Raw genomic sequence first — 15,791 nt, forward strand, 5'->3', positions numbered from 1 at the left:
ACACCACTGCCTCACCCTTCCCTGGTCACTCATTCAGCAGATGCACCAACGTCCTGTCCACTGCCCAGGCCAGGAATCCAGGTGCCCTTTACTTTTTACTCCTCATGTCCAATTAACCATAAGCCCTATTGATAGCTCTCCCTAAATGTATTGTTAATTCCTGAATAATTTTGTTCATCCATTCCTGAATTTCCAGCACTTGGCACAAATTCCTTGCATTCCAGCTGCTTCTCTTTGGTTCAAACTACCATGATCTCCCTCCTAAATAACTCTACCAGCTTCCCAATGTGCCTGGCTTCTAGCCTTGCCAGTCCACTTCGCATGAAAGGAACTGATGGGATTGTGTTTGTCTCTTGCTGAAGAACCCTTCATTGGTTTCCCATTGCTCTCAGGGTAAAAAGTGCAGACACTACCCTGACTTTGAAGATCCTTAATTTTCTCTGGTCCCTGTCTGCCCCTAGACTGATCACCTACCAACTTCCCTTCTGTGCCGCTCTTCCGTCTCATACACAACGTGGTCCTACAGCAGCTTCCTGGAGCTGCCCTGCCCTAGCCTGCCCCTCTCTCCTCTAGGCCCTCACTCTTAGCATTTCCTCTGCTCCAAAAGCTCCTCCCCTAGCTTTCCATGGAGAACTCTTACTTATCCTGTTGTCGCAGCAGCTTGGCTATCACTCCCTCTGGACAGCCACTCTTCCCCCTTTTGTGTGGCATTGCTCATGGTGAGGTAGCCTTGTCTGGACTGGGAGCTGCTGGTTGCCTGGTCACACCTGGAGTGTGGTGGACATTTCTTGAGTATCTGAGTAAGGAATGGATGAACAACCAAAACAGTGTCATCAGCTATATAGTAAAAACATGCCTTATTTCTACCTGACACGGAGAACTCTTTTAAATGCCAGAAATTGATTTGATTTGGTGTTAACTATTTAGAACATGTCATTTGCTCTCATTTCAGATTGAAGAAGAAATAAAGGGGTGTTTGAAGTTTTTGCAATCTGTTTACTCAACATTTGGCTTCTCCTTTCAATTAAATTTGTCAACAAGGCCTGAAAACTTCCTAGGAGAAGTAGAGATATGGGATGAAGCTGAAAAGGTAGGGAGAGACAAAGTGCGCCCCTTCATTTCTGTGAGCATGGAAACCACCTGAGTTTCTGTAGGTACCCTGCATGAGGAGGTGACAGTGCTTTGCAACAGAAATGTTTAAATTGGAAGTTACAGGATATGAAGATTGTAGAAGGTGGTTGTCCAGTTTTCTTTGTAACAGTGATAATAACAATACCTCACGTTTGTTTCAAACACTTTTTATTTGTGCTCTTTCAATGTCAGTCACTAATACCAGTTTCCCGTGTTTTTAAAGGAATCCTCTGCTTTGCAGACACTCTTGGTGTGTGTGCAGCTTATTTTAAGCTATTGCTCGTTGATCCATCTTAGTGTGACTCATAGATGTAGATGCACACACCCAATGCTTGAATCCCCTGCAAAGTCACAGCCTCTAGTGCCGTCCTCTGTCGAGAGGCACCCAGAGACTCACATATCACATCTCAGCTTTGGAAAACAAAGATTAAGGAGCTCACCATGCTGCTTATTTTTTCTCACCAAACTTGAAAAGGCTATAGTGTATCTCCTGTGTCAGATTTTACTAGAAATGAATATGGTATTATGGCCAGACACCCCAGGAATGCCTAATCCCTGACCAGCCTTTTGGTCCACCTCTTCATGGAATACTCATAAATGCTTATCACACAAATCTTTAAGGAATAAGAATCAGAGGAGCACTGTATGATAGTGTAACAATTAGTTTTCTATTAGGCACTGAGGCAGGCAGAGACTGGGTAGAAGCAGTTTAGGCTTGAGATCTGATTAGACCCTTCTCCTCCCCACTGCCCCATGCCCATCCTAAATAGACCTTTTTCCATGTCTTTTGCATGGAGGAAGAAAGTCAAATTAGACACCCTGCCCCAGGATGCTGACTCAGTTTACCTGCCTAGCCACATGGAAGTAGGAAGAGGAAATGAGGCCACAAAGCTTGGCTCTGGACCCTTTTTTGCCTAGTTTCAGAGGTTAGCTCCATGAGTGAATTATAGAAATCTTGAAGCATTAAGGTCTGTGAAATGGTGATGATGATTATGATGATGATGATGATAATGGTGATAACACCTACTTCATAAGGTTATGATGGGCTTAAGTGAAATAATTTATATGAGAAGTTTGTCATAGTGCCAGTCACATGTAGGTGTTCAGTAAATGTTAGATGTTCGTTTTATTAATAGTAGTAGTAGTATCATCATCATCATCACTCCATTCATGGAGTGCAGGGGACTAAAAGGTGGATGGACCAGGTGTGGGCCTGGCACAGGGAGAATGGGTGGGCAGTTCCACCATTGTTTTGCTCTTTTAGCTGACTGATTGTTCCCTTAGGAGATGAGAATCCTTCCACTCTGGGGGAATTTCTCTCATGAGGTCTACCCCTGATCTGGGAATCAGTGAGATGAATATGTATTTATATATATATTCATATATATATGAAATATATATATATGATATATATTCATATATATAATATATATAACATATATATGAAATATTATATATATAATATATATAACATATATATTATATATATAATATTTCATATATATGAAATTCATATATATAAAATGCTTTTTTTTAAAAAAAATTTTTTTTTTCAATGTTTATTTTATTTTGGGGACAGAGAGAGACAGAGCATGAACGGGGGAGGGGCAGAGAGAGAGGGAGACACAGAATCGGAAACAGGCTCCAGGCTCTGAGCCATCAGCCCAGAGCCTGATGCGGGGCTCGAACTCCCGGACCGCGAGATCGTGACCTGGCTGAAGTCGGACGCTTAACCGACTGCGCCACCCAGGCGCCCCTATATAAAATGCTTTGAAAGAGACATTAGTTAAGTGAGCCCCAAGGCCAAATTGTTCCTGGGTCAGCAATTCACCATTACCTTATTTTCTGTCTCAGATTGTGTGTAGTTATGGAACCCAGCAAAGATCACTAGGGAGCTATACAGCATGACCATCAGATGAAAGCTTGCCCAAATAACCAAAATGTCAGGAGCAAAAAATATCCTAGATTGCAATGATGTGAGTCCTGCTTCCTATTAAGTTTCATCAGGAAATCTGTGACCTAAAGGAAATCAACTTTTTCTTGTAGAAATTAAAATCCAAAAGAAATGGGAATTGAATGTTCTATCTCCAAATTTTTAATTTAACCTAAATTCAGCTGTAGAGTTCCCACTCAGATAAGTCTGAAGGGAGTCTGGGCTGATGCTTCAGCAGACCTGGTCTGGCCTCTGCTACTGGAACTTATGTAAATCTACAAGCTCCGGGGAGCTAGAACCACTCCAGATCTCTCCTGCATCCCACTTTTCCAGAGTTTCCAGAGTCATTAAGATCCTTAAGAACATTACAAGCCCACATCACAGTTCCAAACAAATCAGTATGTGCAGAGCCCAGCACCATACCACAGTGTATCGGGAGCCAGAGACTTGATTTACCTGGAAAACGAGAATAGAGAGCCATCAAGAGAGAGAAGCAGATCTTGATTTTTCCTCTGCCAGGGTGCAGTCAGTGTCCACATATGTGAATTACAATGGTTCAGTCTCCTCTCAGACAGACACTTCCTCCCATACCTTGCATAAACAGAAAGCTTTCTTAGCCTTGGCTATTCCTGTCAGGCCTTATGATTACTGTGTCCTTAGAGTCTCACTGAGGATCAGTGCCACCTGTTTTATGCTCTTCCCCAAAACCTGGCCTTTCTTTCTCCTCTCTGGGAGCTCCCTAACTTCTCCCCATCACTTAGTTGCCTGCTGTAGCAGGGCCTCATTTTTTCTGGGAGGATATTCCAGTGTCTGTTCTCCTTTCAGAAACAGAGTAAGGCTGAGGCTGGCTTGCCAGCCTGTGAAGTGCATCTGTGGTGGTATCCCTCTCCAGTCCAAAGTAGAATGCAAGCTGCTATAGTAGGATCAGGCCCTTGAGGGAGCCTCCTGGGATCTCAGCCAAGACCAGCTCCTGATGCACTCTGAGATCCTGGGGAAGCCTGCTGGGACCCCAGGAGTCAGCTTTGTTGATTACTCTGGCTTTAGCCCCCCAGCATCACCACTGCTTTGACTTCTCTCGGCAGCATTTTACTCCCAGATGTTGCCCCCTTCATGGGCACCAATATCTCAAGGTGTTGACAGGACTTTGGATAGTGGTTTGGTGGTATGCTGGGCAGGGACTTAGGAATGCACAGGTGCTTCTCAAGGAGGCTGGCATAGGGAATAGCCAGAAGACCCAAAGACACTTTTATTAATACTTACGTGTATACCCAATCACCCATAAGTACTGAGGGTCTTCACTACAAGCTACAGTGAAAGAACATGTGTGTCAGGCTGAAGATCCAAGTGGGCCTCCTGCTCCCACCCCTGCATAAATCAAAAAGGATACCTGTCCCCAGCCACACATATGGAGGTGGAAGAAAAGCAAGAGACCAGTGGCAAGGCCCTTTCCTTTGGCCTTTTTACCCACCTAAACACAGAGTGGATGAAGGAGAAAGATTAAAGCTTTCATGCCTTTTAATGTGTGGAGGCCTCACCTGCAAAGAGCTGGGAAGTGTGTGGGCGGGGTGGGCTGCACTGGCAGGAGGGTGAAGTAATCCCTCCCTAAACACTTGCCTGGAATTCACTGAAACAACTTAGTACATTATCTTTTAATTTTCCCAGTTACAGTGTGTATAAGAGCAAGTACCAACTTAATCGTCTTTATGTATTGGATATAAAACATGCCCAATAAATATAGTGGAGCTAAAATAGAATATAATTAAAATTTGCAATAACTTACTTTTTTGAGCTATGTGGCCAAAAAAAAATGTACAATGAAATGGAAGTTTTAAATGTTCTCTTCTTTAAAAAAAAAAAAAAATAGCAACTACAAAACAGCTTGGTGGAATTTGGAAAACCATGGAAGATGAACCCTGGAGATGGAGCATTTTATGGCCCTAAAGTAAGTAGACTCTATGCCTCAAAAAGAGTAAAATTTAAAGGAAAAGTAAAAGCTGTCTTTAAGTAAACACCATTTAATTTACAGATTGATATAAAAATCAAGGATGCTATTGGCAGATACCATCAATGTGCTACAATTCAGCTGGACTTCCAACTACCAATGAGATTTAACCTTACATATGTTAGGTGAGTAATTGAATATGATAAATAATGTAGTACTAATATGCTAATTATTTGTCATTTGAATGTTAGCAATATAAAAATAAACATTGATATACAGGCTAGTAAATGTCTAGTAGTATATCTGCAATATACTCATTTTTTAAAATTATTTTTTAAGTTTTAAAGTCCAGTTAATTAACATAAATGTAATATTAATTTCAGGTGTACAATATGGTGATTCAACACTTCCATACACCTGGTGCTCATCACAAGTGCCCTCAATCCCCCTCACCTATTTAACCCATCCACACACTTCCTTCTGGTAACCATCAGTTTGTTCTCTATAGTTGAGAGTATGTTTCTTGATTTGCCTCTCTCTTTCCCCCACCTTTGTTCATTTGTTTTGTTTTTTAAATTCTGCATATGAGTGAAATCATATGGCATTTGTCTTTCTCTGACTGACTTATTTTGCTTAGCATAATACTCTCCAGCTCCATCCATGTCATTGCAAATGGCAAGATTTCATTCTTTTTTATGGATGAATAATATTCTATTGTGTGATTTTTTTTTTCTTTATCCATTCATTGATTGATGGACACTTGGGCTGTTTCCATAATTTGGCTATTGTAGGTAATGCTGCTGTAAATGTCAGGTTGCATGTATCCCTTTGAATTAGTATTTTTGTCTTTTTGGGGTAAATACCTAGTAGTCTGATTGCTGGATTGTAGAGTAGTTCTATTTTTACCTTTTTGAGGAAACTCCATACTGTTTGCCAGAGTGGCTGTACTAGTTTTCATTCCCACCAACAGTACAAGAGGGTTCCCCTTTCTCCACATCACCAACACCAATTGTTTCCTGTGTTATTGATTTTACCCATTCTGACAGGTGTGAGGTGATATCTCATTGTAGTTTTGATTTGCATTTCCCTGATGGTAAGTGATGTTGAACATCTTTTTATGTATCTGTTTGCCATCTGGATGTCTTCTTTTGGAAAAATGCCCATTCATGTCTTCTGCCCATTTTTAAATTGGATTATTTGGGGAGTTTTTTGTGTTGAGTTTTAGAAGTTCTTTATATATTTTGGGTACTAACCCTCTATTGGATATGTCATTTACAAATATCTTCTCTCATTCTGTAGGTTGTCTTGTAGTTTTGTTGATTGTTTCTTTCACTGTGCAGAAGCTTTTTATTTTGATGCTGTCCCAATACTTTATTTTTGCTTTCATTTCCCTTGCCACAGGAGACCTATCTGGTAAAAAGTCTAATACCAATGTCACAGAAGTTACTGCCTGTGTTCCCTTCTAGGATTTTTATGGTTTCAGGTCTCACATTTAGGTTTTTAATCTATTTTGAATTTATTTTTGTGTATAGTGTAAGAAAGCAGTCCAGTTTCACTCTTTTGCATGTAGCTGTCCAGTTTTCCCAATACCATTTGCTGAAAAGACTGTCTTTTTCCCATGGGATGTTATTTCTAGCTTTGTTGAAAATTAATTGACCATATAATTGTGGGTTCATTTCTGGGTTTTCTGTTATGTTCTGTTAATCTGTGTGTCTATTTTTGTGCCAGTACCATACTGTTTTGATTTTTACAGTTTTGTGATAAAACTTAAAGTCTGGAACTGTGATGCCACCAGCTTTGCTTTTCTTTTTCAAGATTGCATTGGCTATTCAGGGTCTTTTGTGGTTCCATACAATTTTAGGATTGTTTTTCTAGCTCTGTGAAAAATGCTGTTGGTATTTTGATAGAGAGTGCATTAAATGTGCAGACTGCTTTGGGTAGTAAAGCCATTTTAACAGTATTTGTTCTTCCAATCCATGATCGTGGAATGTCTTTGCATTTCTTTGTGTCTTCTTCAGGTTCTTTCATCAGTATTTTATAGTTTTAAGAGTACAGGTCTTTCACCTCTTTGGTTAAGTTTATTCTTAGGTATCTTATTGTTTTTGATGCAATTGTAAATGGGGCTGATACCTTAATTTCTCTTTCTGCTGCTTCATTATTGATGTACAGAAATGCAACAGATATCTGTACATTGATTTTGTATCCTGTGACTTTACTAAATATATTATCAGTTTTTACTATTATATTATCAGTTCTAGCAGGTTTTTGGTGGTGCCTTTCAGGTCTATATATAATATCATGTCAACTGTAGAAATCCATTTTCCTTATTTCTTCATTGTCTTTGACAACTGTTCAATATAGTACTGGTGGAGTAAGCCATGGTTCAAAATCAAGTTATTTTTAAAAGTTATGATTTGCAAGATTGCCTGTAAACTGATATCAGCCAGTAGTTTAGAATAAAAATAATAAGTTGACTTATAATGGAAATAGTGATCTATTATAATTTTGCTTTTTCCTACATAATGTACTTCATTTCCCTTTGGTTTGTATTATTATTTCTAATAAGTGGCACATTATAGGCTTAAAGATGATTTATGAGGAAATCGTTGTTTTACCTAGTTCAGGAAAATAACTTTTAAATATAAGATAAGAAGATAAAGTTATTACTAAATCTTAAGAAAATACATAAATGTATAATTTTCATTTTTAGTAAGGATGGAGATGATAAGAAGAACCCTGTGATCATTCATCGAGCCATTTTGGGATCAGTGGAAAGAATGATAGCCATTCTCTCAGAAAACTATGGGGGGAAATGGTAAGTAATATGGAGAAAAAAAAGCTATATGTCTATTATTCTTTTTTTAAAAAGTTTATTTATTTATTTTGCAAGAGGCAGAGATTGTGAGGGGGTAGGAGCAGAGAGAGAGGAAGAGAGAATCCCAAGCAGGCTCCACACTGCCAGCACAGAGCCTGACACAGGGCTCAAAGTCACAAAACCGTGAGATCATGACCTGAACTGAAACCAAGAGTCAGACACTTAACCGACTGAGCTACTCAGGCACCTGTTATTCTTAAATATCATGTCTAACAAGATAAAATTACTATGAAAAAAATGGTGGCTCCTGCCTTATAATTAGCAAGTATCCAAATAGGAAGTAATCAATTCTTATTGAATCTTCCAGATCAGGAAACCAAAACAAAGAAAACAAAGCCACAATGACTTAAAACTGCATCATTTGCCTTTTTGGGAACTCGGTAGAATTAAAGAGTTATCTTTATCAATTCCAAGCCCTTCAAAGATCTAGTTGCATCTGTACACTGAGAGTACCACCTCTTGCTGTACGACCATCCCTCCTTCAGTCCATTTTGTTTACCTAATGGGGGCGCCCAGTCAACATTAGAAGAAAAACATTTAAACCTGGTTCACAAATGGCTCTGAACAATACTTTGGCACAAACCTAGTGAGGCCAGACAGCTACTGTAGCACGGTGCCACTTAGGGATGACATATGGAAGGGAAATGCCCTCAAGTGCAGGAATTTGAGTGGTACATCTCTTAGTCCTCTTCCTCTGGAAGGAAAAATGGCCAGAGGTATGGGTTTCCACTGATGCATGGGCTCTGGTTACTGCTCTGGCCACAAGGTCAGAGACTTAGAAGTAATTGGATTGGAAAATAGATGACAAGTAGATTTAGGGGAGAGGAATGTGGATATTTGCTCAGAATAGGCCATGAAGGTGGTGGTGCCCAGTCCAAACCTGAGGAGTTTAATATTCAAATATAGGAGGACCCATTCTGTGGTTACCATCAGCTTCCATCTTCCCCTAGTGACCACTCAGTGGTTCATGAATGAAGCGGCCACTAGGGGATATGGGTTCAACAACACGAACCTCACCAAGTTCTGTCTGGCTATGCCTCTTCCGAGGACTCAATCTGCCATCAGTAGTGATCAATCCTGATCGCCGGTATGGAACCATAACCCAGGGGAAAAGTCAGCTTTCTGGATCCTTTTCATCATGCAAGGACCAGTGACTTCTCCTTGCTGGCAAAGATACCAACTCTGGATTTTGCTTAGCTCTTCTTTCCTGCCATACCTCTGACAACAGCACCATATAAATACTTACTGAGCCTTGACTGTCAGAAACACAATAATCCTTCTGACCATGGAAGTAATTTTTTAGCAAAAGAAGCAAGTCACTGAGCTGAACTGTGGGATTCGCTACTAGGGAACTGCCATATCAGCAGTCAAGGCACCAGCTGGCAGACGACATGTCTTGTGATGGCATGTCCTATGGCATGTGGAAATGCTACAGCCCAGGAACCACATGGACATCTTTGCCTCCCATCTTATGTTTAAGAAATTAGGGGCACCTGGGTGGCTCAGTCAGTTAAGCATCTGACTTCAGCTCAGGTCATGGTCTCACAATTCATGAGTTCAAGCCCCACATCTGCTCTCTACTCTCAGTGCAGAGCCCACTTTGGATCCTTAGTCCCCTTCTATCTGCACCTTCTCTCTCTCTCTCTCTCTCTCTCTCTCTCTCTCTCTCTCTCTCAAAAATAAATAAACTTAAAAAAAAAAAGAAATTGAGATCTGCTCTTAGAGCTTAGTTCTATTTTAGTCCTGTTCTGCTGTCGCTGGGCAGCTCCCACCATTGACACTGGGCCCTGGATGCTACTGCTGGTGTCACTGCCTCAGGTCCCTCCCAAAGCTCCATGTCTCTGCATCACCCTTGCCAGAACTGATTCCCTATAGTACCTCCCTCCATGTGCCACTCTGTCCCAAATCAACATGCCATGCCTGCACATGCCAGGTCACAGGCCTGGACTCTAACATGTCTAGGGAAGCTGGGAAAGCAAATTTCTGAGCAGGCAATACAAGGTGGGAAATTCTCCAAGCAGAGGGCTCATCCAAAGGTCCTGGGAAGCCAGAGTCTGTGTATATCCCTGAGGTTTTATTTGTGACCTTAGAGAAATGTACTCAGGTATCATGGGGTGTCCAAGCTGTTGAAGTTACAGATAAGCCAAAAACATAGATATGAGTATGCACGCTACCTAAGTATGAGTTAACATGTCGATATTTCTTTCCAGTTGATTGTTTTAAATAGTTTTAATGTAGGTGGGAGATGGTGGTGTCTTGCTCTCAAGTAGTGGTGGTGAAAAGAACTAGTGGAATCAGGAGATGGTGCCATGCACTCAGTGTGCTGTCCTGCATTGCCCAGACTCAGGGCACAGGCTCTTCAGCTCATCAGTCAAGAGTTCAAGACACGTGCCAGAGTTGCAGTGAAAACCTCCCCAAGATCTCACAATAGAAATGGTTAAAATGTGGCTCCCCTGGGGACGGGGTGGGGACAGAGCTGTCTTTCTGTGTTTTATCATATGTATTATTGCTTTATCATAGATGTTACTTTGCTTTTGTAATTTAAGAATAAATATATAAATGTGTATGTTCATAAAGTGCCACCAGCTAATAGTCCCCACTGCATTTACTTTCACCTTCAAACAAAATACTGATGAAGAAATACTTCCCACAATAAACAATACTTAGGGGCGCCTGGGTGGCTCAGTCGGTTAAGCATCTGACTTCGGCTCAGGTCATGATCTCGCGGTCCGTGAGTTCGAGCCCCGCGTCAGGCTCTGTGCTGACAGCTCAGAGCCTGGAGCCTGTTTCAGATTCTGTGTCTCCCTCTCTTTCTGACCCTCCCCCGTTCATGCTGTCTCTCCCTGTCTCAAAAATAAATAAATGTTAAAAAAAAATTAAAAAAAAAAACAATACTTATACCCAACTTCCTATAAACATATATACACACACACACACACACACACACACACACACACACACACGTATATACGTGTATATATATGTATATATATGTGTGTGTGTATATATATATATGTACACATACACATATATGTATAATATATATTTTTTATTTCACTCTGAGATCATTATAGATTTATAGGTAGTGGTAAGAAGTAATAAGAAAGGTCCAGCATACCCTTTCCCCAGTTTCCCCAATGGTAACATCTTACAAAACTGTACAGTATCATGACCAGGAAATTGACTTTGATGCAGTCCACCAGCCTTATTTAGTTATTTAGGTCTTCCCAGTTGATGTGCATTTGTGTGTATGTGTGTGTTTAGTTCTATAAAATTTTATCAGGTACCCAGCATCAGTCAAGATATAAGACAATTCTGTTATTTATGAGGATTCTTTGTGCTACCAATTTATTGTTCCATACCTTCTCCCCCACCCTCTTCATCATCCTGTGACAGCCACTCATCTGTTCTCCAAAATCTCCATGATTTTGTCATTCCAAGAATGTTACATAAATGGAATCATACAGTGTGCAAACATGTGGGGTTGGCTTTGTTCATGCACTGGAGTTCCCTTGAGATCCATCCAACTTGTTTCAAGTATCAGTGGTTGGTCCCCTTTTATTGCTGGTAGTGTTCCATGGTGTGGAGGCACCCATGTGACCATTCATCCACTGAAAGGAATTTGGAGTGTTTCCAGTTTGGGGCTATTCTAAGCAAAATTGCCATGAACATTAGTGGGAAGGTTTCTGGGTGAACATGTTTCCATTTCTCTTGGGTGAGGGCCTGGGAGTGCAGTTGCCCAGTGGTACAATAAGTGATGGTTAGTCCTTCCTCCCAGCTGCTGCCCTGTTCTTCCCTCCCTGTCCTACCATAATCCCTAGCTTCTCCTCTTGTCTACGCTGTTCCTTTTTAGCTCTCTGTATGGTTTAGTTTACTTCCATACCACTCTACTGAATCTGCTCTCTCGTGAAGTCTTACTTATAAAGAAAATCTTTGGTTATTTTTTAAATCACATAATAGATGATCATCATTAGATTTTGAAAATATATATTTTATATATTTTTCAGGCCTTTCTGGCTATCTCCTCGTCAGGTAATGGTCATCCCTGTGGGGCCAACTTGTGAAAACTATGCACTTCAGGTAAAATTGGAGACAATATAAAGTACATAATAATCTCGGCATGTAGTCTGTGAAGGTTATTGACTTGGAATATTATTCATACCTTAAAATACTGCATAACTAATACATTACTTTAACCACCCACATTTTCAGTAATTGAAAGTAACATCTGAATCATGTCTGTGTAGCTGGATTAAAACTATTTTATTTCTTAATGTTTTTGAGATTGGGATTTTATTTTTATTTTTGTGTTTTTGAGAGAGACAGAGGGTGAGCACGTGGGGTGGGGGGAGGGGCAGAGAAAGAGAGAATCTTAAGCGGGCTACATGCCCAGCGCAGATCCTGACTTGGGGCTCAATCTCATGACCATGAGATCATGATCTGAGCTGAAATCAAGAGTCAGATGCTCAACCAAGCCACCCAGGCACCCCAAGAAATTGAGATTTTAATACATCTCTCATACTTAAATTATTCTTTTCCACATGGCTCTGTTAAAGAAGATACTTATGTTATCTATTGCCACATAACAGTTAACTCCAAACCTTAGCAGCCTGAGACAACATTTATTATCTCATAGTTTCTGAGAGTCAGAACCTGGGAGCAGCTTCACTGGGCGATTCTGGCTCAGTGCCCCTCACAAGGATGCCTGTGGTGCTGTCAGCCAGCCAGGGCTGCAGCCTTGTGGCTCAATCACATCATTGTTGGAGGCTTCAGTTCCTCACCACATGGGCTTTTCCAAAGGTTTCCTGAATGTCCTCCCAACATGGCAGTTGGTTTCCCCAGAGGGAGTGATGTTAAAGATGTGGGAGCTGAAGTCTTTTAATCTCCAAAGTGACACACCCTCACTTCTGCCCTTCTCTGTGGTCACATCGAGCAACCTGGTACAAGGTGGAGGAGGTGACGCAAGGTGTGAATGCAAAAGGCGAGGATCCCGTGGGTCCTCTCGGAGGCTGGCTACCACAAATATTGTAATAATGAAAGTGTTTCATTTTCTTGTAGGTATCCAATGCATTTTTTGAAGAAGGATTCATGGCCGACGTTGACTTAGATCATAGTTGTACACTAAATAAGAAAATACGAAATGCGCAGCTGGCTCAGTATAATTTCATTTTGGGTAACTTAAGTTTAAATTTTATCAAATGCTTGTTTTTTCACTCTAATTCTAAAAAACAAAATGGTATAACTATGTGAATATAGTATAACTACATGAGTATGGTATAACTATGTGATTAAGACAATTTGATTGTTACGTATGCACCAAGAACAGTCCATGGTGTTCTTAGTTAGTTGTTAGTATTACTAGCAGTAGTTAATATCGCAAACCAACAACAACAACAAAAAAATGTGAAAATGATTGCATCAGTAGAATTATGCTCTTTGTGTGTCAGCCATGTGACAGGCCTCAAATATTCTCCTTTGCTTTTCTGATTTATTACAAATATTTGGGATTAAACTAATGAGTGGGAGAGAGTCCAAATTTAAGATGATCAAAAGAAAAGAATTTAAGTGCAAAAGTGTCTTGAAGGCATATGAGTACTTGGATGAGCATCTAAAATTTTGACTTTAGGGGCGCCTGGGTGGCGCAGTCGGTTAAGCGTCCGACCTCAGCCAGGTCATGATCTCGCGGTCCGTGAGTTCGAGCCCCGCGTCAGGCTCTGGGCTGATGGCTCAGAGCCTGGAGCCTGCTTCCGATTCTGTGTCTCCCTCTCTCTCTGCCCCTCCCCCGTTCATGCTCTGTCTCTCTCTGTCCCAAAAATGAATAAACGTTGAAAAATAAAATAAAATAAAATAAAATTTTGACTTTAAAATGAGTCAGAAATCAAGAGAAACTGATACCATATTCCTCCAGGCATGATACTGTTATCTCCAGTTAAGTTGAAAGATTCTGTAGAAGGTAAAGTAAATACACATAGTGTTGTCCTATCAGCCATTTGTCATTGAAAGTATTTGTGTAGTAGGTATTGTGATGTTTCAGTCAGGCTCCTTCTGGTGACAGAACTCTCACAATGACTTAGACAAAGACAGAATTTATTTGGAATTGTAATGAAGTATCTCATGACATGGAAGGTAGAATTAAATAGCCAAACCATTAGAAGAGTAATTGGAGCAAGCTGGTCAACTAAATTTCTTCATTTCTGGCCCCTACTTTGCTCTGGTTCTTTATGTTTTTCTTGAATATCTACTTTATTCCCCTTAACTGGTGACCTATTTCTTCCTTCTACATGATAAGAAACATGCCAGCAGATTCTGGCATCATCCCACTAAGGGGCACTAGAGAGAAACTCTTTTTACCTACATTTCTGAAAATTCTGGTTGTCTGGTTGGGCATGGGTCTGGTGCCTCCCCAGATGCCATATGGAGTCAGGGGTCTGTAAGATCTCCCTGTTCTGATTTGTACCCTAAGACCACAATATATGTTCTTGCAAGTGGACAATAAGGAGAAGGGATTAGAAGTCATTCCTCTTTGAAGGGTTTACTATCAGAGGATGACCTCATGGTCATTAGACTGGTAATTAGTGATTAATACTGAAGAACTCAATAAGATGTGTCATGTGACTGTTGACTTAATATTTATTATATCATTTATTTAAAATAGGTTTATTTCCCTTTCTTTTCCACAGTGGTTGGAGAAAAGGAAAAGACGAATAATGCTGTAAATGTTCGAACGAGAGACAACAAAATTCATGGAGAGATTTCTGTAACTTCTGCCATTGATAAATTGAAGACTCTCAAGAAATCACGTACACTAAATGCTGAGGAAGAGTTTTGAAATTCTTCCTTGTTCTTGCTTCCATGTAACCTTGTTTTGAACCCTAAAAATGCATTTTTCTTAATTATCTTTAGTACTTCTGAGAACTTTTGACCCACTGATGGGCTCAGTGAGAAAGGAGACAATGAATGAGTAGCTGATATTAAAAGTTTAATTCTTTAATGTCTCTGAAGCTAGTAAGAGGACAAGCTTGGGAAATTCTTAATTTCCTAAATGCCTTGAAAGACTTAAATGGGAAAATATTATTCATTGAAAGAGGGGAAATACTGGGATATGAAGATTATGAGATATTATTGCTGAGACTGGGTTTTCAAACAATAGTCTTCAAATAAAAATCTGCAAAGCTTTTTTAAATATAAGGGAAAATCTTATTTTCTAGTAACATTACACCTCAGGTATTTTTATGGTTGTCTTACTAAAGTTCACACTGAAACTTTATCTCCAAAATTGGAATCATCACTTTACTAACCAACAACCTCAAAACAAGAAGCTAGTACTAAATACTGGATTACTGACCAAGGACTCTGAACCTCAAATTCAGTGTTGTGGAATCTACTGTTGTTTGCAGTATAGGTTAAGAGTTGCTGTTTGAATGCTTCTAATTGACAATCGAGCCTTATTCATCTGTAGAAAAAATAAATTCATATATAAAATGCAGCACACAGTGTTTCCAGTATTTCAGCCATTGGCTTATAAGTAAGCAGCTCCCCTAGAGTTAAATTGCTTTTTTGATGAGATGACGTATTACTGATTAACACATTCGGTTAACCTTAAAAATAAAACTGTCGGTTATTTTTTATAAGTTTTTTTTTAACGTTTATTTATTTTTGAGAGAGAGAGAGACAGAGTGCAAGTAGTGGGGGGAGGGACACAGAATCCGAAGTGGGCTCCAGGCTCTGAGCTGTCAGCACAGAGCCTGAGGCGGGGCTCGAACTCAACGGAGTGCAAGATCATGACCTGAGCCCAAGTTGGACGCTTAACTGACTGAGTCATCCAGGTGCCCCAAAACTGTCAGCTATTTTATCAGCAGAAATGGATTCTTTCGGGAATACCAGATAATTATAATTTGGGACAGGTTAGC

At 40.2% G+C, this 15,791-nt stretch overlaps 1 protein-coding gene across 1 annotated transcript in view; it reads left to right on the top strand.

The window, feature by feature from the left end:
• Window positions 1-15,512, top strand: part of TARS3 (threonyl-tRNA synthetase 3) — a 63,805-nt gene extending 48,293 nt beyond the window's left edge. The window contains exons 13-19 of the mRNA XM_047086767.1: window positions 953-1,090; window positions 4,929-5,006; window positions 5,091-5,191; window positions 7,717-7,821; window positions 11,889-11,961; window positions 12,940-13,054; window positions 14,562-15,512. Coding sequence (XP_046942723.1) covers window positions 953-1,090; window positions 4,929-5,006; window positions 5,091-5,191; window positions 7,717-7,821; window positions 11,889-11,961; window positions 12,940-13,054; window positions 14,562-14,710 — 759 coding nt within the window. The 3' untranslated portion in view covers window positions 14,711-15,512. The remainder of the gene's footprint in view (window positions 1-952; window positions 1,091-4,928; window positions 5,007-5,090; window positions 5,192-7,716; window positions 7,822-11,888; window positions 11,962-12,939; window positions 13,055-14,561) is intronic.
• Window positions 15,513-15,791: the final 279 nt, after the last annotated feature.

This window comes from Lynx rufus, unplaced genomic scaffold (assembly GCF_022079265.1).
Source record: "Lynx rufus isolate CCGP_SWC_20201006 ecotype Redwood Valley unplaced genomic scaffold, mLynRuf1.p SCAF_21, whole genome shotgun sequence".
NCBI lineage: Eukaryota > Metazoa > Chordata > Mammalia > Carnivora > Felidae > Lynx > Lynx rufus.